Source organism: Bison bison, unplaced genomic scaffold (genome assembly GCF_000754665.1).
Source record: "Bison bison bison isolate TAMUID 2011002044 unplaced genomic scaffold, Bison_UMD1.0 scf7180017864180, whole genome shotgun sequence".
Lineage (NCBI taxonomy): Eukaryota > Metazoa > Chordata > Mammalia > Artiodactyla > Bovidae > Bison > Bison bison.
Window position 1 is genome coordinate 13,771,732 of NW_011494752.1, and position 26,099 is coordinate 13,797,830.

General features: G+C 41.6%; 1 protein-coding gene across 1 annotated transcript; it reads left to right on the plus strand.

Annotated features, from left to right (window-relative positions):
• The first annotated feature begins 1,363 nt into the window (after positions 1 to 1,363).
• LOC104990718 (myosin-1) lies at positions 1,364 to 25,694 on the plus strand. Its single transcript, XM_010843007.1, has 40 exons — positions 1,364 to 1,432; positions 1,686 to 1,716; positions 3,520 to 3,763; positions 3,863 to 4,006; positions 4,114 to 4,270; positions 5,338 to 5,365; positions 6,134 to 6,248; positions 6,335 to 6,427; positions 6,553 to 6,616; positions 7,263 to 7,361; positions 7,455 to 7,558; positions 7,711 to 7,849; positions 8,041 to 8,159; positions 8,250 to 8,399; positions 9,501 to 9,671; positions 10,444 to 10,753; positions 10,846 to 10,913; positions 11,986 to 12,073; positions 12,154 to 12,271; positions 12,570 to 12,693; positions 12,782 to 12,918; positions 13,014 to 13,269; positions 15,112 to 15,354; positions 15,447 to 15,623; positions 15,702 to 15,847; positions 16,081 to 16,171; positions 16,259 to 16,648; positions 17,247 to 17,373; positions 19,139 to 19,257; positions 19,421 to 19,617; positions 20,329 to 20,512; positions 20,790 to 20,955; positions 21,043 to 21,167; positions 21,567 to 21,875; positions 21,962 to 22,165; positions 22,495 to 22,620; positions 22,710 to 22,880; positions 23,148 to 23,252; positions 23,372 to 23,467; positions 25,433 to 25,694. Exons 3-40 carry the CDS (start codon positions 3,560 to 3,562, stop codon positions 25,583 to 25,585), a joined length of 5,817 nt encoding a protein of 1,938 aa, XP_010841309.1. The 5' UTR covers positions 1,364 to 1,432; positions 1,686 to 1,716; positions 3,520 to 3,559; the 3' UTR covers positions 25,586 to 25,694.
• Positions 25,695 to 26,099: the final 405 nt, after the last annotated feature.

Genomic DNA, 26,099 nt, shown 5'->3' on the forward strand with positions numbered 1-26,099 from the left:
TTCTACTTATTGGAAACTCTATCCAGAGTAGTCCAAAGGCTGTCTTAAAATTCCCACAGAACTCTATTGAGAGCATTATTAAAATGTTCTCTCTTCCTGAAACTACTCAACATTTTCCTGATAAAGTGTGTAAAAAAGCAAAATGATGCACCTGTGGTTACAAAGCAGATGAAGGCTAGGCTAGGGAAGCCCCTCTCAGACTCAAGTCTCCAAAGACCCTTCCTAAAGGTTTTAACCTACTCAGTTACCAGCAAGCACACCAGACTGCGAATCAGGTGCCCAGTGTCTACACTGCTGTGTCATTTGTGAACTCTCTTCTGTTCTTGGAATCTCCGTTACATTATTAGTGAAGTAAGGAATAGCGGTTAGATAGTCCATTACAGCAATAAAATCATGTGACTGTTACAAACAGTATCTCCAGATATCTGCTTTCATAAGGCAGCCTCTTTGCACTGAATCAACTGAAATATCAGTACAATAATACAGGAATGGTTGCCAAGCAGGGTATATTAAGCAAATTTTGTCTCAGTCCCAGATAAACAATGCTGACATAAGAGATGCAAGACCATCGAGACGATAAGCCAAATTTTTAAAATTAAAAATCAAAATAGAAAATAATGTACCAGTATTGTTTGTAAGCAAAATGTGAAATATATACCATGGATAACTGATAGAGAAGTCACAGATGTTATATATTTAGACAGATAAATGCCCTGTTTTCTAGTGTTTTCTATGGTGAGTTTCATAGAGAAAACAAATGTCACAAGCAACTTGCATATAAAAAATAAAAGTGAAGGAAAATGATTTTGCTGGCTTGGCAAAAATGATTTGACAATGAATCAGGAGTGACTAACCAAAGGAAAAAAAAGAAGCTGTGTATCTTTGGCTGCTCTTCATGAGGAAAATTGTCAAATTAAATTTCCAAGCATCCTTGAAAAAGTACAATAAATTGGGAGAAAAAAAACATGGCTTCTTGGGAGAAACTATCTTTTTCTGGTGCTCTGGTAAAGAGCAGAAATTTTGCTCCCTAGTATAATATCTGCAATTGTGCAGGCAGTCGAAAAGACTCACACAGGCGATTCAGTGAAATACAAGAGCAGCAAGCAACAAAGTCCAGGGAATCCAGCTCATGGCTATCTCTGAAACAACACCTTACATTATTCCAAAGGCAGTCACTTTCAGGTTGCCAACAACTCAACTTATTTATAGGAGATTGATTTATACACTTAACCCAATGTGAGAGGAAATATTTCTAATTATATCCAAACATCTTTAATATGAAGGGAATTATGCTTGGAGACCTTCATTGCCAAAAACAGGTTTTGCCAAATATGATTTAAGAAAGAGGAGGAGGCGACGTGTTTTCCATATTTGACCCTATAAAAGTACCCTGGGGATGAGTATGACTTGTCTTTCCTCATAAAGCTTCAAGGTAAGTGTGTGTGAGGACAGAGCTCTGTCTGAAGGGCCAGCAGGGATGCCTGGCTGCCCGCATGCATGCCACACATCCTGGCTCCTGCTGCCCCTGGGAGCCCTTCCAGTGAAGCACCAACTTACTCCGCAGCAATTTTAATTAGATGTTTTGGTGTTCCCAGTCATTTCCTGCTTCTCAATTCAGAATCATTCTTGCTACTATTGGGAACTGTTCACATTTAATCAGAGGACATTTGCTCTTTTTCTTACAGTTCTGACCCACTTCAAGGTTGCATCTCCAAGGTAAGGCACTGGCTTGTTTTTCTCATTCCTTGCAAGGAGTAGGAAACCTTCTGCAGTGGTTTGGAGAGTGGTTGAGGGTAAGGGCTACAAAATAAAAGCATTTCAATTTCATGGCTGTTCATGCTTCCCTGAAAAACTCAGAGGGAGACTTTAGGAACTGGTTCTCATTAATCAGTATCTTTTGCAATAAATACAATGCTTCAGGAGTTTTTAGATACATTGTTTTTTCTATTTCCAGCATTGCAGATTATCTTTTAAATAATTCAATTACAATATGCAATGCAGCATTTCACACCATTATTGCTCATTTACAGAGAAAATGTAAATGTCCTATCCTGCAGCTCTTACCACTGTATATAATATAAAAACCCTTGAGATGCAGCATTACTGGATTAATAAAATGAAGTGAATCTTTGACTTGGAAAAGTGGTTGAAATCTGCATGCTGTTTCACACTCTGTAAAATGAACATTTAAAAAATTATATGATACGAAAAATGATTGTGAGCATTTTTAGTAGGACAAAGGATTTTTAAAAAAATATGTTTTGCTGTGGACCATTTTTAAAGTCTTACTGAATTTGTTACAATATTGCTTCGGTTTCATGCTTTGGGTTTTTGGGCCCGAGGCATTTGGTATGTTAGTTCCCCGACCAGGGATCAAACCTGCATCCCCTGCCCTGGAAGGTGAACTCCCAACCACTGCACTGCCAGGAAAGTCTAGACAATGGACTTTAATTGTGCTATCCAAACCACTGTGGTTTGAATAGAAAAATATTGAGAAGATGACTCAAGCGCTTTGAGTTTTTCTCAATAAAATATCTTTTTAAAATTATAAAATAGTATACCTGTGGCGGATTCATTTCGATATTTGGCAAAACTAATACAATATTGTAAAGTTTAAAAATAAAATAAAATTTAAAAAAAATTATAAAATAGGTTATATATGATTCTTATTGACAGGATTAATGAATGTTAAAGTGACAAGAGACAGATTTGAAAAGAAAAAGTTTCCTGAAATTTTTATGAGAATACTAGTAATAAAGCAAGAAAACTTAAGTAATAACTAACGTCTTTGAGAAATACTAAAGACAGGTGAAGAAGCTGAGTTTCTCAAAATTATGACACAGGAACAAGAGTAGTGGATGTAAAAACAGGATTTTTTAACTGAACAATGCAAAACAAAGCTCCTCACATTTATGCTTTCCTTTATTATTATGTGGTCCTTGTAAATTCCAAATCTATAATGAAAAGGTTTTCACCAGGCACTGAATAGTTCATATAACTTTAGCAACATAGTTGTATTGCTCTTTTAATATATAAAGCCAACTCTGGTCCTTACCCACACCCAGCATGTGTTCTAAGAGGTGTGAAGGATGCTATAAAAGGAACATACTCCCAGTCTGCAGGGTCCCTGTAATCTGATTGGAAGACAAGAAGTACAAGTGAAAGAGCTCGAGAAATCCTGCTGTCGTCTTAGCATTGTGTCTGTATAAGCTGATGATAAGCGGCTTTCTTTTATGCAAAAGAAACAGAGAAAGGAGTTATAATATCGTGTAGAAGATGAGCCAGAACCAACAGTCTCTTGCCAAATAAGTATCTGTCAGCAATGGTACAGAACACAGAGACTGCCATTTCACCTCCAGCCAAGCCAGGGAGGTAGTCATACCCAGCAAGATGCTAGTGCTCAACCTGTCAGGGAATAAGGTTGGGTTTGTTTTTGTTTGTTTGTTTAAAAAAAAAAAAAAACATGAATCTAATGATCCAGTTTCTGAATTTCTGTAATATGTTTTCTTCCTCTGCCAGGCAGGGTCTTTGATTGGGCTGCCATCAATAAACTGCAGCCATGAGTTCAGACCAGGAAATGGCTATTTTTGGGGAGGCCGCTCCTTACCTCCGAAAGTCTGAAAAGGAGCGCATCGAGGCCCAGAATAAGCCTTTCGATGCCAAGACCTCAGTCTTCGTGGCGGACCCTAAGGAGTCCTTCGTGAAAGCGACTGTGCAGAGCAGGGAAGGGGGGAAGGTGACGGCCAAGACCGAAGCTGGGGCGGTGAGTAGAGCATCTGGAGGGGATGCGATGGGGCCCCACTGCCCATTAGGAGAGCTGATACTTCTTTACTAACCTGGCTCCTCTTGTTTGACCTGACAGACAGTAACTGTGAAAGAAGACCAAGTCTTCCCCATGAACCCTCCCAAGTTTGACAAGATCGAGGACATGGCCATGATGACCCACCTGCACGAGCCCGCTGTGCTGTACAACCTCAAAGAGCGTTATGCAGCCTGGATGATCTACGTGAGTTTGTTCTCATGGACTCTGTTCATGCAGGCGGTTAACATTTTGAAAACCAGTATTAATGTCCTCATGAAACAATTATATTCCTTTTTTCCTTTATGGTGCAGACTTACTCAGGCCTCTTCTGTGTCACCGTCAACCCCTACAAGTGGCTGCCAGTGTACAATGCAGAGGTGGTGACGGCCTACCGAGGCAAAAAGCGCCAGGAGGCCCCGCCCCACATCTTCTCCATCTCTGACAACGCCTATCAGTTCATGCTGACTGGTACGAGCCTTGACCGTTTATCATACAAAAATTTTCACCATCTATAATCACCAAACGGGGAAGCTAAAACATAAAAAGATCCTTAGAAATAACCAAATCCAAATCCAAGCCCCCTAGTTGCACACCAAAAGTGAGGAAAGAATAGGCATACACACACTGTCAAGTGGGGAAAAAACCTCCGTTCTCCTGATTCCACTTCCACAACTTTATCAGACCACAGTCTCCTTGCTGAGAAATATATGATTCATTTTATATATTCAAGTCACAAAAAAGGTTAAGTTAGAGCTGAATAGTATTGCCTGAACAGAAATGAAAAATATATGTTCAATCATTTTAGTACCCAAGTTTCTTGTTGATTTTGAATTAGATGGTTAAGAAGTGTTGTATGTCTTTAAAGTTATCAGAACCCATTTCAGAGATGGCAGCCTCTCTCTGAATGAAATGTATTGGGGGACTACAGCATTCAAATGGAAGCTGTTTCTGGCCCCTCTCCAAAAGACTTTATTCTGATTAAGGCATCCTCTCTGATCTGTCTTTGACCCAGTGGCCTACTCTGGGAAGCCTGATCACAGTTAGGGTTGCAGTCTGGGATCTTGAGACAGATAGATGTGTGTATGTGTGTGTGTGTGTGTGTGTGTCTGTGTGAGACTGATCCATAGAAACCAAATCTCAATCTTGGCCTAATTAACACTATTTGGAACTATGAAATACAGTCCGCATCCTGAGTGTACTGCATTTCTCAGTTATATGCATTTGTCCATGAAGAGCAGGCCATTGGAGCCTAGAGATAACAATGAACAGCTGTGCCTCTGGAAAGAACTGCTCTTTCCTTCAAACCAGAAGGACACACTTTCTGTGGAGTTCAAGGAGTTTAAAATGTGACAACATTTTAATGTTTCTCTTCCCCAACTTGAGAGATATAACAACATTGCATGTACCTTTATAATAACATACTGAAAAATTCTCCTAAATATGACACTTACACTCAATGCCCTCAATGTTTCCCGGTGGGAAGTTCTGCGTAAGTAGCTGGTAAATAATCTGATTGTCCACTGTTTTTCTTCTAGATCGGGAGAATCAGTCTATCTTGATCACGTATGTATTATTATTCTGACACTCCAGTTTTATTTTCACTGGGAAAATGACTAATCAAAGGAATAAATTAGTTCATGCCCCCATATTAAAGCAATGGCAAATCAGCCAGGAACTAAATACCATTATTGTTTATTATAGGGTTCAGATTGCATCTGAATGTAAAATAGCAATGTCCCAAATTACATCATTTGCTAGACCAACCTTAAAAGTCCCAGAGCTTTCCAGGGATTAGATGTAAAACACTATGTCCACACGTGGCCAGAACCCAGTACTGGACAGCAAGCGTATATACCTTCTAAAGGCTGGACACTTTGTGAATATTACCAGTGGTTCATTTTCAAGGCTTACTGGAGGAATGTCTAGTCCTTCAAAGACCTAACTTGGGAGTATCTTTAGTCTAAGGAAGCAAAAGAACGCATGCATTGCTTCACAGAGTTTTTACTAATCGTTTCATTTACTACATAATGGTTGAGTTAGTTGCTTCTCGGACTCCTCAAGCCCTGGCCTCAGCACATAGAAGAGAGCTTGACACATTTTAAGCACTCAAGAAACAAGTGCTGCATGATTAATGATTGAATGTCTCAGCTTTTCATCAATGCAAAGCAACAGAAATAATACGAGCTAAACACGGGCTGAAGAGAAAAACCTAGGGGGCTCTGACAAAGACATATAAAGACAGGCACATTGGCTAGTCAAGGGTAATAAAGGAAGCAGTTTCACTTGTCATAGAGCTTAAATTCTCACATTTATTTGACAACTGTTTGACAGCGGAGAATCTGGGGCAGGAAAGACTGTGAACACGAAACGTGTCATCCAGTACTTTGCAACAATTGCAGTCACTGGGGAGAAGAAGAAGGAGGAACCAACTTCAGGCAAAATGCAGGTGGGTCTGGTTGCCAGGGCAGCATGTGGGCTGTCAGGTGAGAAACTCCCAAGCCCCACATGTGAGCACCACTCTTGCCTTGGCAGGGGACTCTGGAGGATCAGATCATCAGTGCCAACCCCCTGCTGGAGGCTTTTGGCAACGCCAAGACCGTGAGGAATGACAACTCCTCTCGCTTTGTAAGTCTCTGGTCACAGAAGGGTGTTCTTTTAGATGCCAGAGAGGGCTGTCTGTGTTATTATTTCAATCTCTTTTACTGTGTGCTTCCAGTTTTATATATACCATCATCTTTTTCACTTTCAAGGGTAAATTCATCAGGATCCACTTTGGTACCACAGGGAAACTGGCTTCTGCTGATATTGAAACATGTGAGTAACAGGACCTCCTAAACAGAATCCGGAGTGACAGTGATGGATTGGAGGAACATCTTACAGCTCATACTGGGCCTGGAGCCTGTGCGATACCACTCACTGCCAAACACACCCCTGGGAAATGCCAGTCTAACTAGATCCAATGGTGTGCTTCACCTACTTCAGTCAGGGGCTGCAGAAACTGCCAGGAGTTGCTGGGCTTGTCAGAAGAATTCCAGCCTCACAAGACACTTCAAATTTTTATAAGAAAAGACTAAGATTAGGGGTGCATTATTTGGGTTTAGTGTATGAGATTTCTTCCTAAGTGTGAGCTTGATAAATTTGCTCTTAGTAATAACCCCTGTTATAAAGTGAGCAGAGATGCTGAGGAGGAACAGGTTATCAAGAATCAATTATACCCAAAATGTCAAGGATCCTCTGCATGAGAGGTGAATATGTCTTGAGCCAGAGAACATGAGTTTCCTTCAAGAGGTGGTAAGAGTAACCACAGTGATAGAGACAAAATTACGTGGTACCTCATGGGACCATTCAGCTGAAATCACAAGGGGCCAATGAAATTTTTAGTTCATGACCCCAAGAACCAAAGTCACTCCCAGAACTTTATCAGTTTTCCCTCTAATCCCGTGTCCACTTGCCATTGCAGATCTTCTGGAGAAGTCTAGAGTCACTTTCCAGCTGAAGGCAGAAAGAAGCTACCATATTTTTTATCAGATCATGTCTAACAAGAAGCCAGAGCTAATTGGTATGCAAGAGCTTAAATGTATTAAGTTAAAAGCTAACATCTTTATTAGTCCCCTCTAACATTAAACATATACCCTGAATTCTACGTACCCAGAAATGCTCCTAATCACCACCAACCCATATGACTACGCCTACGTGAGTCAAGGGGAGATCACAGTCCCTAGCATTGATGACCAAGAAGAGTTGATGGCCACAGATGTAAGTTTCACATGCAGTTTTTAAAACGAATTGGTATATATGGGAATGACAGTGACAACCCTGCTGTAGGTGTGGTTCAGGACACAGTATAAAGTCTCCTAAATAAGCTAGTGTCTTACGTCCTAATTCTGTCCTCTCATCTCTCCTGGCAGAGTGCCATTGAAATCCTGGGCTTCACTTCTGATGAAAGAGTGTCCATCTACAAGCTCACAGGGGCAGTAATGCATTATGGGAACCTAAAATTCAAGCAAAAGCAGCGTGAGGAGCAAGCAGAACCAGATGGCACTGAAGGTACCAATGAACCCCCAAGTGGGTTGAATGAGAGAAAATAGGCAACTCCACGCTCATGTCTCCTTTACACCTGAGCATCTGATGGACACACAAATCAAACCCCACATAGCAGTGATTCCCTCCTTACTCTGCCCCTAGGTGTTGTGGGGCCACAGTAGGCCATGCTGGATGTCTGAATTGTGTCTCTGCAGTTGCTGACAAGGCTGCCTACCTCCAGGGTCTGAACTCTGCTGACCTGCTCAAAGCCCTCTGCTACCCCAGGGTCAAGGTTGGCAATGAGTTTGTCACCAAAGGCCAGACTGTAGAGCAGGTAAGTGCACAACCTCTGTGAATCACATCCTTCCCAGGCCTTCACATCATGCCTTTATTAATGGCAATGATCATTACTTTGTCCATGAAGGTATATAACGCAGTGGGTGCTCTTGCCAAAGCCGTCTATGATAAGATGTTCCTGTGGATGGTCGCCCGCATCAACCAGCAGCTGGACACCAAGCAGCCCAGGCAGTACTTCATCGGGGTCTTGGACATTGCTGGCTTTGAGATCTTTGATGTGAGTAAGCAGAAACTTAGCAGGAGGAAAACTTACAAATCTTGCTGCCACAGTAAATGTTTAAAAAGATCCATGAAAATAACTACACTACAAACTGAACTGACACATGAAGGGAGATCAAAAGTCCATGAACGGACATCAGCTTTGGGATGAGACAGATCTGGGCTCAAACTGCACCTCTGTGAACTTAGATAATGAAAATGGTATTGACCCCAAACAGGGTAAATTCACCTAGGACCTGTACAGAAAGCTCCACATAACATGCTTATTTCTGTAAATCTTTTGCCATTGTAAGATTTCTGGATTTAAAGACCTAAGCACTGTCCCCCAGCACATAGTTTAGCATTTAGTAAATGATAAAGAACGTGATGAGGGTGACAGTGGCAGAAAAGATGGCCATGGGGAAGTTAATGACAAATTCAAAGCAGAATCCAGAGATTCTCACCTGCCCTCCATGGCCAGTAGAGGGGATGGAAATGGCATGGTAAATAAGCTCAAATTCATTTGCCTGAGACAGAATACCTCCCATACAGTTTACCCAAGTCTTCTCCCCAACAGCAGTGTCTCAGGTGTGTCTGATCGAGAGGTCTGATTTCCACACCTTTCTCTATGAGTGCATTCATGGACACTGAATGAGATTTTCTGGGTTTAGGAACAAAAGCATTTCCAGAAATCCTCAACCCAACATGGGAAGAAAGGAATAATCTAGTACCAAGCAATAATATGAAGAGTAATCCACAAGCTTTCAAATAAAAGTGCTAAGGACAGTGCAAACCTGCAACCTCTTTCCCATTTCCCTCTTACTTTCACCCCCTAGAAATCTGTTTCCTGTCTGTAAGGATATGCTTAATCTGGACATTTCATGTAAATGACATCATACACTACTTAGAGCTTTGAACCCGGCTTCCTTCACTCAGCCTAGTATTTGCAAGGTTCACCCGTGTCTTAGAACCTCTTTGGCTTCTGTGTATGGGGACATCACTCTGAGTCAGGTTGTATTTTCATGCAGGGAGCAGTTAGGCTAACTATGTCAGAAGAGTCCTTTCAAAGAGAAGCTGTTATCACAAGAAGAATGTTCACTTGTATTTTCTACTTATTTAGTTCAACAGCCTGGAGCAGCTGTGCATCAACTTCACCAATGAGAAACTGCAACAGTTTTTCAACCACCACATGTTCGTGCTGGAGCAGGAGGAGTACAAGAAGGAAGGCATCGAGTGGGAGTTCATCGACTTCGGGATGGACCTGGCCGCCTGCATCGAGCTCATCGAGAAGGTTCGCCTTCCTTTCTCAGACCACAGGTCACACTGCTGACCCGTATTTAGAGGAAAATCACAAATCTCACTGCACACTCTGGTAAAAGGTTTCTATTGGTAACTAAGATCAGGGAAGGTCCTTTGGCCAACTCTGAGGTAGACGATCTGATGAAAGGAGACTGAGCCTTTTCTAGAGTCCAGAAGTCTACCCTTCCTCATAGTCTGATGACAAGTCTGATTCTTAAACCATCTTTCCTTATTAAAGAGCTCTGAGGAGAGCATGATTCACTTATTTCTTTGTCAGTTTTGGAGCCATTCCTGCTGGCATTTGAAGATGGAGTTCCTAGTACTTGAAAGCAGGGGCTCTCAGTTGTGCCAAAGACCCCACAGGTACTGAGTAAACCTGCACATTCCCCTAAGCTCGCTCCTAGAAACATTTTGGGGGAAGGGTGGGGTAGAGCCTTGGGATCTGCATTTTTACCAGGTGTTTCTGACACAACCCATCACACTTGGAGAAACATTGCTCCAAGGCTTTGGGGCAAAGACACAAACTCCACCAGAGGTCCTTCCTTGTTCATCTTACCCTCCATCATATCCCAGAGCCCAGCACACACCTGGGTATTGATAGACACCCAATTAATCCTTGCCATTTAACTACTTCTAACCAAAGAAATCAGTTTTCACTAACTGTAAAGAATGATATGATGTATTTACTCAAGTAGGATCAGAATGCTACCCATTACTTCTGCAGGCAGACAATTCAAGTGGCATGTTGCTTTTCATTCTCTCAGCCTATGGGCATCTTCTCCATCCTGGAAGAGGAGTGCATGTTCCCCAAGGCCACAGACATGTCCTTCAAGAACAAGCTTTATGAACAGCATCTTGGAAAGTCCAACAACTTCCAGAAACCCAAACCTGCCAAGGGCAAGGCTGAGGCCCACTTCTCCCTCATTCACTATGCGGGCACTGTGGACTACAACATTACTGGCTGGCTGGACAAGAACAAGGACCCCCTGAATGAGACGGTGGTCGGGCTGTACCAGAAGTCTTCAGTGAAGACTCTGGCTTTACTGTTCTCTGGCCCAGCATCTGGTGAAGCAGGTAATTACCAACAGAATTCATGTCTATCTAAGGTATAAAATGAGATAAAGCAAGCCTGTACTACGAGTGCCTGTGGTTTCTCTTCCCCTCAGAGGGCGGTCCAAAGAAAGGTGGCAAGAAGAAGGGTTCTTCTTTCCAGACCGTGTCTGCTCTTTTCAGGGTATGGACCTCATTTTCTCTCTCTCATTAGATTCAGGAAATTAAATCTGAATTTACTGTGTGGGGAAGGGGAAGCAGTCTTGCAAGTATTCTAGAACTGAATGTAACTCAAGGAACCAGGGCAGCAGAGGTAGTGGTGCTGAGTCTCTCAGGAAGGTTTGGGGCAACTTGGAAGAGACAGTCAGCAGGTAGAAAATACAGGTGCCCGAAGGTCGGACTCCGTATAAGATGGTAACACTCAATATTGGGGCTGGGAAATATAGTCATTCGACACATAAAAGCTTCTTCTTGGAAAAGCAAATCAGGAGATTTTCTTGAGTTTCTGGGGGCGTCTAACTGAGGTAGAGGCTTAGGTGCATCTTGGCACAGAACTAAAATGAGTGGATTTTGAAAAGTGAGGGTAGAAAAAATAGTGGCAGGACTTGGAGGCTGTTCTAAAAGAAGAAAATAAGAAATCAGAGAAGGTGTGCTAAGAAATACCGCTTAAGGAAAATTTACTTACCTTTTAAGAATTCTATCTATAATAACTGAAGTTCCAGTTATTCTGAAAACTCAGAATTTCCATAGGGTGAATGATCTCTCACACTTGGTAATATGGCTGTCCATTTTCTGCCAATTCCCAGAAGCAGGCATTATAAGAGCCCTTTCTATGAAACCAGCAGGAGGGCACAGCTATGTAATTATAAAGAATAAACTTGTGCTAGAGAAGCAGATACAATTGAAAAGTTGGGAAAAGAAAGAAAGGGGTGAGTTGGAGGAAGACTCTGAATTTGTAAATCAGACTCCGTATCTCGTAAAACATACTGGGTTGAGTATTTCCATATGTTAATATGCCATAAATTTACACAATAAACTAGGAAATTCAACAGGAATGAACAACCACTTCAACAGCAAGTTTATAATGCACAAAGATAGGGAAAATAGAGCTATTTTCAGAGACAACCCTTGGCAAATTCAATCTAGATACTATTCACTGGAATTAAACAAATTTCATGGATGGTGACAATTATGTCTATAAATATGAATGTATAAAAATGCTGCATTTTTAACCAGATATGTATATGGGTCCACAGGAGAACCTGAATAAGCTGATGACCAACCTGAGGAGCACTCACCCCCACTTTGTACGCTGCATCATCCCCAATGAAACTAAAACTCCTGGTAAGGCACATCTGATACCCAGACAAGCTCCTGCATGACTTCTCAGGAGATTATTCTATGGAAAACATCTTTTTTTTTAGGGGCCATGGAGCACGAGCTGGTCCTGCACCAGCTGAGGTGTAATGGGGTGCTGGAGGGTATCCGCATCTGCAGGAAGGGCTTCCCCAGCAGAATCCTGTACGCAGACTTCAAACAGAGGTCAGACTTTCTCACTGTGAATTATTTTACAAGATTCTTGTTATTGAATTTTTCAATGAAATAAGCCTATCCTTTATACCATCTATTAAAACTGGAAAAAGCAACAAATTTAACAAATTCCATATTGATATACCAAAAGTTTGACACCCTTTGACTATACAAAGAATAGATAAAGAGGTAGATATGATTACTTGGTTATGTGTTAGACTACCCAACCTTTCAACTGTTTCTGTAGTAAGGCAGAAAGAGTTCTTGTTGGTGACAATAGCTATATCACTTATTTGTTTGGCTCAAACAGATACAAGGTATTAAATGCAAGTGCGATCCCTGAAGGACAATTCATTGACAGCAAGAAGGCTTCTGAGAAGCTCCTTGCATCCATTGACGTTGATCACACCCAGTATAAATTTGGTCACACCAAGGTAATGGTCTCTAAGGCCCACCTGGCACTGTGTCTGTCCCTTTGGAGTCTGTGTAAAGTTTCTGATCTGCAACTCTGGCCATACACAGGTCTTTTTCAAAGCTGGTCTTCTGGGGCTCCTAGAGGAGATGCGAGATGAAAAGCTGGCCCAGCTGATTACCCGAACCCAGGCCAGGTGCAGAGGGTTCTTGGCAAGAGTGGAGTACCAGAAGATGGTGGAGAGGAGGTACTCTATGGGAAACTTTCTAACCCCATCAGCCTATGCCCTGTAATTCCGTTTCCTGTTATACCTGACTTTGAACATTTCTGCTCCTATCACAGAGAGTCCATCTTCTGCATCCAGTACAATGTCCGTGCTTTCATGAACGTCAAGCACTGGCCTTGGATGAAGCTGTATTTCAAGATCAAGCCCCTCCTCAAGAGTGCAGAGACAGAGAAGGAAATGGCCAACATGAAGGAAGAGTTTGAGAAGACCAAAGAAGAGCTGGCTAAGTCAGAAGCAAAAAGGAAAGAACTTGAAGAGAAAATGGTGACTCTGACACAAGAGAAGAATGACCTGCAGCTCCAGGTTCAGTCTGTGAGTATCAGAAGCCATTGTCTACTATCTGATGCTAAAATTCCAATTCAGCAGCTACTAGGGGAGAGTCTAGATGGCACCTTATTGAGGGACTGATCACCAGTCTTTCCTAATTCCCATCCTCAAAGTGTTCCATAAAATTTCATATGCACTATTATGAACAGCTCTGTCGGAGGATCCTGTGCTGTTGAGAAGAAAGTAATAAAAGTGATTTTCTTTTGCCCCTGGTGTTTTTCCTAGCAGAATACGGGCAGGAAATAAAGTGATCTTTGCTCCCTAAGATTCTCCCCACTGAAAAATGCAAATAAGAACAGTGAAGAAAGAACAATATAGACAGTAAAGAGGGTGGAGACTCTATGATGAAAATGTACCAACTGGAAACCAATATTGTGAATTTTTAAATCTATGGCCTCCTGGCAACTTCCCTCTCAACTAGCTCTTTAGGAATCCTCCAGTACCTGAAAATATAAGATCATTGCCAAGATAATGGCAGCACTTTCTATAAATAGTGTCAATGAGGCAAAGCATGAGTTGATGCTCTTGTTGTGATGTCCTAAGAAGTCTCCAGAGGCTTGGGAAGAGATATTTGATGAACATCACTGTCTATCCCATTTCTGTGACTCAAATGACAAGAAAATTTCAGCTGCCACCAATGAAATCAATAACAGAAATATTAAAAGTTACTCTCTAGTTCTCTGAATTCAGAAGGGAATCTACATCGCTTCTAGGGAGTGCACACATTTTAGACACATAACTAGAAAAAATAAAAGTGAATTATAAATACTTGGGTTGGCACTTCCCAAGTCACAAGTTGTGACTTCCCTTATGGTTTATGGAGTTAAAGATTTTTCGAACTGAGGATGGATTTATCATACCTTCAAAAATCAAGGGATAACTACATGGGAATTAACTCCTCTCAGTATAATATGCTCCAACCATTTCTTTTTTTTTTTTTTTCATTTACTAAACCTTTCTGGAAAACAATACTAAATAAAGACAGCTAACTGAAATGATGGGAATCAGGTTGGGGCTTCCCTGGTGGCTTAGATGGTAAAGAATCTGACTGCAAACACGGGGAGTTATCATGTAGGGGAGTAAAAAAATTTCATTGACCCTCTTAGGGTTCCTTGGCTAGGTCTGAAAATTAAACTCACAAAGATTGATAGGAGAAAAACATACAAACTTTATTTAATTTTTATGTATATATGTAAGCCTGTATAAGAGAATGAAGACCCAAAGAAGTGACCAGAGCATGAAGCTTTAATACCTTTGAGACAAAGAAATGATAAATACGTGAAGAACTGACAAGACAGGGGGTCCTGGACTGGGGTAGTAAGTGATGAAGAAACAGAAAGATAAGAGTTAGTTTAACAAGATTTGTTTATACAGCCTTCTCAGCCCTAAATTCCCCATCTCTTGTAATAAGAATGCCTTCTTTCCTCCCAGTACAGAGAGGGAACCTTCCACGTAGAAGGTTAGTGGCTTGTTTCAGGGAAAAGGGGCAAGAGGAATAGTTCAGAGTGGTCTTCCTGTTTCTGCTCTTTTCTCAAACTCCTTTAGCTTAAGATATTCATTGTGCCAAGGTACCATATTTTGGGACAGAATATCCTGAAACTCATCATTAATACGTTTATTATAATTTCACCAGGAATTGTAACTTAAATTCCTTTTTAAAAATCTTCAGTGCCTTAAATACCCAATAAATATTTCCTAAATTATGGAAAACTAATAAAAATTAACCTAAAGCTTTAAAGTACAATTTACTTATTTGGTTTCAATTCTTAATAAAATCTGAAAAGGTCCACAGAACAAGACCTAAAAGTGTCTACCATCCCTTCTCAGGAAGCTGATGCCTTGGCTGATGCAGAGGAAAGATGTGACCAGCTGATTAAAACCAAAATCCAGCTGGAGGCTAAGATCAAGGAGGTGACTGAGAGAGCCGAGGATGAGGAAGAGATCAATGCTGAGCTGACGGCCAAGAAGAGGAAACTGGAGGACGAATGTTCAGAACTAAAGAAAGATATAGATGACCTTGAGCTGACACTGGCCAAGGTTGAGAAGGAGAAACACGCCACAGAGAATAAGGTATGAAATATACTTCTATACAGCATATAGAGACTCTGCCATCTAATTAGGCTGCTTTACAACAGAGATCATCTCTTTCTTAACCTTTCTAGGTGAAAAACCTCACAGAAGAAATGGCAGGTCTGGATGAAACCATTGCCAAGCTGACCAAGGAAAAGAAGGCCCTCCAGGAGGCCCACCAGCAGACCCTGGATGACCTACAGGCAGAAGAGGACAAAGTCAACACTCTGACCAAAGCTAAGACTAAGCTAGAGCAGCAAGTGGATGATGTAAGTCTAGGACTGTCAAGGAAATTTTCTTTGAAAGTAAGCTAAGCAATTCTTTGACTCAACATTATTTACATTCAGCTTGAGGGGTCCTTGGAGCAAGAAAAGAAACTTCGCATGGACCTAGAGAGAGCCAAGAGGAAACTGGAGGGTGATCTAAAACTGGCCCAAGAATCCACAATGGATATAGAAAATGATAAGCAGCAACTGGATGAGAAACTCAAAAAGTGAGTATGAGAGAATACAATTGTAACCCACTCATTGTCTGGATCTCAAAAATATTACTTCACAGCACACAGAAAAAAAAATAACATCTTTGACTTTTGATTTAAAGAAAATGGTACATTTCTGACTTGTAAAACACCCACTTAGCACTTCCTCATCACCAGCCATACAAAAATGTTCAGTTACACACAGAAAAGAAGACACGGTGTGAGCTAACATGCTGCTCTCCTAACAGGAAGGAGTTTGAAATGAGCAATCTGCAAAGCAAGATTGAAGATGAACAGGCCCTTGCGATGCAGCTGCAGAAGAAGATCAAGGAGTTACAGGTAAGTCCATGGTTTCCACCAGTGTCATGCAAAATGACAAAATTACCAACTCAAAGGGGCTCACAATGAGCTTCTCCCCACCTCCAGGCCCGCATCGAGGAGCTGGAGGAGGAGATCGAGGCTGAGCGGGCCTCCCGCGCCAAAGCAGAGAAGCAGCGCTCAGACCTCTCCCGGGAACTGGAGGAGATCAGCGAGCGGCTGGAAGAAGCCGGCGGGGCCACTTCCGCCCAGATTGAGATGAACAAGAAGCGGGAGGCCGAGTTCCAGAAGATGCGCAGGGACCTGGAGGAGGCCACCCTGCAGCACGAGGCCACGGCGGCCGCTCTTCGCAAGAAGCATGCGGACAGTGTGGCTGAGCTGGGGGAGCAGATTGACAACCTGCAGAGGGTCAAGCAGAAGCTGGAGAAGGAGAAGAGCGAGATGAAGATGGAGATCGACGACCTGGCCAGCAACATGGAGACTGTCTCCAAAGCCAAGGTACAATCATGATTTAAGTCTTAAAAGAGATTTCTGTGGGACAGGTGAGAGCAAGCCTTTCAGGAATCATTAGCAACTGTCAGGATGAGATTATGACAGGAGGCTAGTGGCAGGAAGGGCTAACCCCAGTGTGATGGGGCGAGTGTTCCCTCTTACACGAGACTAGCTGTACCCCAAGACTGTGCATCCTGAAAACTCAAGTTCTTTCCAATAAAAAATACAATTCAATGGTATATTTTGAAATTTTAAAAACACCTCACCTTGAATAGGCTCTTTGTTTTCCCCTTAAGCACAAATACATAATTTGTTTCTCAAAAAAATTTCTTGAGCTGAATCGTTGACTATCACTATTCTCATATCACAGATGAGCCAACTGAGTAAAGGTTTTGAGTCACAAGGCAATTTCATGGCAGTACGTTTAGACTGTTATATTTTGACTCTTTCCATCACAGCCTAAGGCCTCTGTTGGTTTTGTTTGTAAAGATAGCTTATTCTCGAAGGAAATGAGTACAGCAGCTCCTATGGAATCCTGGGATTACTGCAGATTTCCATGATCCAAATACTTGAGATGATGCCATCTACCACTTTTTGAATGCAGGGAAACCTCGAAAAGATGTGCCGCGCTCTAGAGGATCAGCTGAGTGAACTTAAGACAAAAGAGGATGAGCAGCAGCGGCTGATCAATGACCTAACGACTCAGAGAGCGCGTCTGCAGACAGAATCAGGTGGGCATCTACCAGTCCTGACTTTGAATGACCAGTTTACTTTGGATTCTCAACTGGCTGATAAACCCTGCACTGAGTTACTTGAGCTCATGGGAGGTGCTGCTAATATGAACACCTTAGCTACCACCGGCTTGGACATGTATTCATCAATGCAATGGACATGAACTTGGACAAACTTTGGGAGATTGTGAGGGACAGGGAGGCCTGGCATGCTGCAATCCACAGGGTCACAAAGAGTCAGACATAACTGAACAACAACAGTATTTACTTTCACTTTTCAAAATGCTTCCACACATTAATTACTTTTTTACCCTCATTAGTCTGTATAATGTTATCCCCATTTTAATGATGTTAGATTACGGTTGCAGAGAAATGACCTGTCCAAGGATGCTTACTCCAGTCTTTTCCCTGAAGTCTTGACAATTTCTGGTAACACCACATTTAAGTAGGGAACTATTCAGGACCACGATCTAACCAGGAGCATGCAAGTGAGATTCAAAGAGTTCTGATTATCCAAACTGGAGAGTCTCTGCATTTACTCCTCCCCGTATGTACCAACTTGTCCAACTTTCTACCAAAGTTCTGCCTCCCCAAGTGAGAGGTGGAAATTGCTTTACGGGTCATTTGAACCAGTAAAGCAATGGGTGGATCAAATTGTTGGAGAACCACTTTTACTCTTTCATATTCATTCAAATATTGTTCTTTCTAGAACAAAACTCAAGTAAGGCTTGTTATTACTGTTATACAGGTGGTAAGTACATTTCATGAAAAGAAAAAATTGTCTTCTCAAAGAATCAAAATGCCCCTTGTAGTTTCTTTTCCTCATTACATGTTTGTTCCTAGTAATCCAGTGGTATGAAAAAAAATTGGAAGTTGTGATTCTTATTAAATGTTAAACAGGTAAGGCTTCCAGGTTATCTGTTCAAAAATGGTGCTGAAAGGGTTTTCCCTCTTTTTAACATAATACATTTGACCCTTGAACAACATGGGTTTGAAGAGTGTGGGTCCACTTATACGTGAATTATTTCCAATAAAAATGCACTATAATACTAGATTATCCACAGTTGGTTGAGTCCATGGGTGTGGACAGAGAGGGCTGACTGTAAAGTTATATCTGGATTTCTAACTGCTGAAAGGGTTGAAATCCCTTGGTTGTTCAAGAGTCAACTGTATAGTATATGTTCAAATTATGGTGCTTAAAGAATGGAAGACAAACTTAAATGACACTTAGTTTAGGAACTGATTTGTTATCCACAGACCAACTCATTCTTGGGGTGGAAGGACGCTTGACTGTCTCCATATAAAAATTCTTCCAGGATTTCTCTTTGAACATCAGTTCAAAGGGTGCTGCTCCAAGTCTCCTATTTTCCACAGAATAAATTCTGTTTCAGTCAAGTTTCAGTGGAAGGTAAACTAGTACAACACCATTGCCATAGACAAAAAACACTGGAATGCTTTTTGTTAGTCTGATTTATATTTCTTTTCACATATTTCTTCATCTATTTCTACTGTGATCAAACAATTTTAAATATCTCCTGAAATCTTTTCTGTTGTTCAGAAGAGTGTAATCTGCCTTAAAGTCTTCCCTACTTCTCATTTTCACATGGATGTGCTCACCAGGGTTGACGTAGAAATTCGTGGTTTGCTGTAATCCACACTCTGCATCATGTTTCAACCCCAGCTCCCTTTCCCCTGCTCCAGTTTGTATCTTGGGAGTTTTAATTTCCAAAGTGAGGTTGAGTTTTCTGGTTCTTGGTCTTTATAGGTGAATTCTCACGCCAGCTAGATGAAAAGGATGCACTCGTTTCTCAGCTCTCAAGGGGCAAACAAGCATTCACACAACAGATTGAAGAACTGAAAAGGCAGCTGGAAGAGGAGATAAAGGTTAGCCCTACTTATTACTGTTGTTGTTTCTGTCATTATACTTGCTTTTAAGGTTGTTTTCTGCTTACTTCTACAGATTTTCTTCTGGTGGCCTACAGGAGCTTAGGGACTAAACATCACTTTAAAGATAATAAAATTAAGTCACCAATTGCTATGTTCTCAGGCCAAGAGTGCCCTGGCCCATGCCCTGCAGTCAGCCCGTCATGACTGTGACCTGCTGCGGGAACAGTATGAGGAGGAGCAGGAGGGCAAGGCCGAGCTGCAGAGGGCGATGTCCAAGGCCAACAGCGAGGTGGCCCAGTGGAGGACCAAGTACGAGACGGACGCCATCCAGCGCACGGAGGAGCTGGAGGAGGCCAAGTATGTTCTAGACTTACTTAAAATGGAAATAGAGATAACAATCAAAGTGCACCTGATATTAAGTACCATGTGAACAAATGTCCGTTGCTCCCCAAACAAAAACTTAGGAATAGATCATACATGATATAAACTTAAGCAAGTAAAACAAATACTCTAGGTTATCTGGGGAAAGAAATTAAGTTAGAGGGTAGAAAGAAGAAGGACATGAGCAACAGGAAGCTGAAAGATTATTTTTTAAAAAGGAAACTTTTGATGTCATCTTATATAGAGTAAGAGTCAATTATACTGTCCTGAGCTTCTCCTCCTTCTTAGCCACTAATGAAAAAATTGATCCAAAGTGATAGGTATGTAAAAGAAAAAACATCTGGCTTTAAATCACAGGTCCTCCTTTTGATATGTAAAAGTACAGCTACTTGTAGAAGGAAAAAGAAATCTATTATTAAAGACTAAAAAGTAGACATTAAATTCTGCAATAAGAAAGAAAACATTCTTATATAAAGATTTAAATGCAATCAAAAGTTCAAGACTGAACTTAACCGGGAGAATCTTATTCTACAGAAAGTTTAAGGAAGGGACCTGCTTATTCAAGAGAAAACTTAAGCAGAGATCTAGTCATTTCTCCTGTGAATAATGTACAGCCAGACAGGAATGATAATGTTTTAGTGGATGCCTTAGAAGAGTATCTGTGTGAGCCTTTATTTCACATTTTAGGAAGAAGCTGGCCCAGCGTCTGCAGGATGCTGAGGAACACGTAGAAGCTGTGAACGCCAAATGCGCCTCCCTTGAGAAGACCAAGCAGCGGCTCCAGAATGAGGTTGAGGACCTCATGATTGATGTGGAGAGGACAAACGCTGCCTGTGCAGCCCTGGACAAAAAGCAAAGGAACTTCGACAAGGTAACTTCTGCACCAATTTCTGCCTCAGCATTCACATGTGGCTGAGGACAGCTGGTCACCTTCCGTGTGCCTATTCAAACCATCCATGGGCTGTGCTCAGCAGCTCCTGCCATAAGTAGGTGGGGAGGAGGGGGCACTCCTGTGGTTTCTACTCTTCTCATTCATAAGTATTTTTTAGTCCCCAGTCATCTCAACTCTGTTTGAAAGCTGCCAGAAAAAATGGTTTCATCCCATCCAACTTTCTCCACCAATTTCCTGACCATTCCTTGCCCCTCAGATCCTATCAGAATGGAAACAGAAGTATGAAGAGACTCATGCTGAACTTGAAGCCTCCCAGAAGGAGTCTCGCTCCCTTAGCACAGAGCTGTTTAAGATCAAGAATGCCTATGAGGAGTCCTTAGACCAACTGGAAACCTTGAAGCGGGAAAATAAGAACTTGCAACGTGAGTACACTTTACCTTTTCTCCAACAAAGAATTTGAAAGAATGTTTTCCTCACTGAATGAATTTTTAAATGTTTTTCACCAACAGAGGAGATCTCTGACCTCACGGAGCAGATCGCAGAAGGAGGGAAACGTATCCATGAACTGGAGAAAGTAAAGAAGCAAGTGGAACAAGAGAAGTCTGAAATTCAGGCTGCTTTAGAGGAGGCAGAGGTACACATTTTACTGTAGACTCTAAAACCATTTTGAAAGCAACTGAGATCGAATACATGCAAGAACAGGTGAATCAAGATAAAAGAAAAATAATTTTCACTCTGTAATAATAAATATGAGGATGGAAAATTGACCATGCATACAACAAACATAACTGGACATCAGAAACTATGTGCTAGACACTGAGAAAATAAAGATGAGGTCAGGGCCCTAAACTCAAGGGCATGAGCTAGCTGGGAAGATAGAATTATACAAAACCAACAACTCCACATTGCAGAAATTTCTATAACAGTGGAATAAAGATGCATTACGGTAGCACAAACGTAGTAGCTAATTCCTATCTCCAGAATACTAAACACTTCCACTCCTTGCTAACGTTACCCCCTTGCTGTTGTTAAGGCATCTCTTGAACACGAAGAGGGAAAGATCCTGCGTATCCAGCTGGAGCTGAACCAAGTCAAGTCTGAAATTGACAGGAAAATTGCTGAAAAGGATGAGGAAATTGACCAGCTGAAGAGGAACCACATTAGAGTCGTGGAGTCCATGCAGAGCACGTTGGATGCTGAAATCAGGAGCAGGAATGATGCCATCAGGCTCAAGAAGAAGATGGAAGGAGACCTCAATGAAATGGAAATCCAGTTGAACCATGCCAACCGCATGGCTGCTGAGGCCCTGAAGAACTACAGGAACACTCAAGCCATCCTCAAGGTAAATGGGTTCAGGAGATGGTCCCAGTACAGGTGGGTGACTGCAGCCCTGAGAACAAGGTGTCTCAATGATCGTTCATTCCACAGGATACCCAGATCCACCTGGATGATGCTCTGCGGGGCCAGGAGGACTTGAAGGAGCAGCTGGCCATGGTGGAGCGCAGAGCCAACCTGCTGCAGGCTGAGATCGAGGAGCTGCGGGCCACCCTGGAGCAGACAGAGAGGAGCAGGAAGATCGCAGAGCAGGAGCTCCTGGATGCCAGTGAGCGCGTCCAGCTCCTGCACACCCAGGTGGGCATAACAGAACAGCAAAAGATACTGGAAATGAAAATCTTGCTCAAATCTTCATATTATTTAAAAATTTATTCACAGTGTTATATGGGGGATTAAAGTTTAAAATACGTACTATTTTTGAATTAACAAATATTTTTATTAATATGAACTATGACATTCAGAGTTGACTGTCTTGTAAAAATGTATTGTCAACTCAGATAATTTATGGAACAAGAAGGGATACTAATTAGTTATCTTAATTAATTAGCTTGTGGGTTCATTAGAACATTGGACACCCTGATTTTGCTCTCATGTATTAATATTTCTAAATTTGGTATTTTAACCAGAACACCAGCCTGATCAACACCAAGAAGAAGCTAGAGACAGACATCACTCAAATCCAGGGAGAGATGGAGGACATTATCCAGGAAGCTCGCAACGCAGAAGAGAAAGCCAAGAAGGCCATCACTGATGTGAGCAGAGGGCCACCCTGGGTGCTCAAGCTAGAATCTTGATGGGCTGTCTCACCTTTCTCAACTGGTTTTGTTTTACTGTTAATCAGGCAGCCATGATGGCTGAGGAGCTGAAGAAGGAGCAGGACACCAGTGCCCACCTGGAGCGGATGAAGAAGAACCTGGAGCAGACGGTGAAGGACCTGCAGCACCGCCTGGACGAGGCTGAGCAGCTGGCCCTGAAGGGCGGGAAGAAGCAGATCCAGAAACTGGAGGCCAGGGTGGGTCTTCTGATCAGCCTATTCCCATCTCATTCTAATCTAATGTGCGATTTTTTTTTTAGAATCTCCCACTGTTAGATGATGTGGGGCATACAAAGATTCAGAAGAGATATTCTTTGTAAGAGCTTATAAAGGGGGTGACTAGACTAGGGCATCGTATACTACATATAAAGCAGAGTAAAAGCAGCATTATGGTTCATCTGAAGAAGGAGAAATCCACTGAGTGAATGGACCAGAGTAAACATCTCTAAAATACTCATCTTGCAGGTACGTGAACTGGAAGGAGAAGTTGAGAGTGAACAGAAACGCAATGTTGAAGCTGTCAAGGGTCTACGCAAACACGAGAGAAGAGTGAAGGAGCTCACTTACCAGGTAAGGAAAATATCCCGTCTCTGTTTTCCCCTCGGCTACAAGGGATCAAAAAACCAAATAAACAACAAAATGGGATGGTATCTGTGCTTTCAAGAAACTCACTCTTGGAAATATTTCAGACTGAGGAGGACCGCAAGAACATTCTCAGGCTCCAGGATTTGGTGGATAAACTGCAAGCAAAGGTGAAATCTTACAAGAGACAAGCTGAGGAAGCGGTGAGTTCAGTCCCCCTGGGGGTGATGGGGCTGCCTCCTGTTCTCAGATATATCCAAGCCAATTTAGTTCAAGGGGTGAAAGAAATAGGGTAAAATAAGGAAGGATCAATGAAAGATGATTCAATGAATATGTGAAGAATGAACAGAAACCAACCACTTGACAAGATAGTGGAGAGTGTTCTAGGAAGGAGGAACAGCAACGCAAATCTGTTGAGTGGGAAAGAGCCTGGTCTGAGAGGTGGAAAGAATAGGGGAACAGCAATAGAGACCCCCCTGCCCTGGGCAGGGGGTGGGTCATGGGGTCTTCTAGGCAATGATAAGAAGTCTGGTTTTTATTCGAGGTACAGTGAAACACTGGGGAAGCCACAGCAGGGTTTAAGCTGGTTTGGTCATGCCTTGATTTATATTTTTTAAAAAAGAATTCTGACTACTATTGGAGAATGGATAGTGAGACAACACTACTAGGTACAAGAAGACGTTTTAGAAGGGTTTTCAAGTGGTCCAGTGGTTTGTGGAGAAAACAGAAGTAGAGAGATTCAAGATATATTTTGGAGGTCAAAACTAGAAGATATACTAATAGGTTTTGCTTGGAAAGACAGAGAAAGGAAAACAAGGATAATTAATCAGATTTATGATTTAAGTAACTAGGTACATGACATAAATTTACTAAAATGAGAAACTAAGGAAGGAACATATGTAGGCCAAGAAGAAAACAGGAATTCTGTTTTGGAAACATTGTTTGAGATATCATTATATATACACAGTGAAGGTGTCAAGTAAGCCTTTAAATATCAAGTCTCAGAAGGTCTTGGTTATATTCCAACCACTAGATCCTCAGCACTCCGCCTCATCTCATTTCTTCAGCCTGTGAATTATCTGCAAAAATAATAAAAATATGAATTTCCAAGGTATAGAAGTATAAATACATACATACCTAAATATCACAAATTGGTTCCTCTGACCATCTCTGGTTTTGTTTTTCCCCTGATCTAAGGTCTGAGAGAGAGAGAGAGAGAACATTTCTCTGGCTCCTACTCTTTCATTTATAAGAGGACCATCTGGGGTTTTTCTCAAGTTCTATTTTTTAATGACTCAAAGTTTTCTAAACGTTCTAAATTGGAAAGCCTTACTTTGGACAGTTCTTAATGAGCCTTTAAAAAAAGAATGACTACTAGAGACTAAACTAGAACTGGCCTTCCCAAATTTACTGCTATGTGCTCAAATATTCATATAATTCATATAATCAGGGAACACATCGACTGTTTTGGCAAACAACTTCCTGTTTAATTTTTAAACTGCATTAAGTGGCAATAATTTATACTCAAGTGACAATAATAATTTATGGGGCTTCCCTGGTGGCTCAGTGGTAAAGAATCCACCTGCAATGCAGGAGTCACAGGAGATGAAGGTTTGATCCCTGGGTCAGGAAGATCTCTTGGAGAAGGGCATGGCAACCCACTCCAGTATTCTTGTCTGGAGAATCCCATGGACAGAGGAGCCTGGCAGGCTACAGTCCATAGGGTCGCAGAGTTGGACATGACTGAAGTGACTTAGCATGACAATAATTTATAGTCAAGGGTACTAGCTTGGTATAGTACAAATTGTATACATGTATTTTTAAGAGGTCTGGTTCCATTCTCAGAATTCTGGGAGGTAAGGGGAAAGAATAAGAGTCTGGAAAGCTGGCATATTTAGCAGTAGTTCTAAGATGTTTAGATGTTATAAAAAGAGAACTTTTAGTTAGAACAACTTGGAGACAAATGTCACCTGTCCTTCCTTGCTACCCATGACTTCAGAAACATGAGAGAATTTTTTTTTTTTTAATGCAAGAGCATTTCTCTAAGCTAAAAAAAGGTGTACTAGAGTGAACTGTTTTTAATTAATAAGAAATTCAAGACCCACTGATCTAAGAAACTAGAAATTTTGAACTTTCCCCCTCTTAAATGCATTTCCATTTATTCTCAGGAGGAACAATCCAATGTCAACCTCTCCAAATTCCGCAAGCTCCAGCACGAGCTGGAAGAGGCTGAGGAACGGGCTGACATTGCCGAGTCCCAGGTCAACAAGCTGCGGGTGAAGAGCCGAGAGGTTCACACAAAAATCATCAGTGAAGAGTAACTCATCCAAATGCTAAAAAGTGACCAAAGAAATGCACAAAATGTGAAAATCTTTGTCACTCTGTTTTGTACTTATGATTTTTGCAGATAAAAAATTTATCTGCAAAGAACTTGTGAGTCTCTTTTTTACAGTGTCAATTTATCTTTTGGTGCCACAAGAAACAAACATATTACTTATAACTTATGGTATTTAGTCACCAAAAATAAAACATGGAACGAGCAGCCAAGCCAGCCCCTGTTAGGAAGAGCCCTAAACACCACATGGCCCTGTGGGAAGAGCAGGTGAAGCCTAGAGGCAGATCTCAGACATACAAAACGAGAGTATGCAGAGCCGAGCGTAAATCGCAGCCGGCAGAGCATCAGCTAGTTATCAGGAGAAAAGGATTTCTCTTAGTGAATTTACTGACCTTCTTCATAAAATGGTAGGAAATCCTTGATCCTAAGACTGAGAACAAATAAAACAGCCATTACCTACATAAAAGAAAAAAGTTGAAAAAAATTGGAATAGACATGCC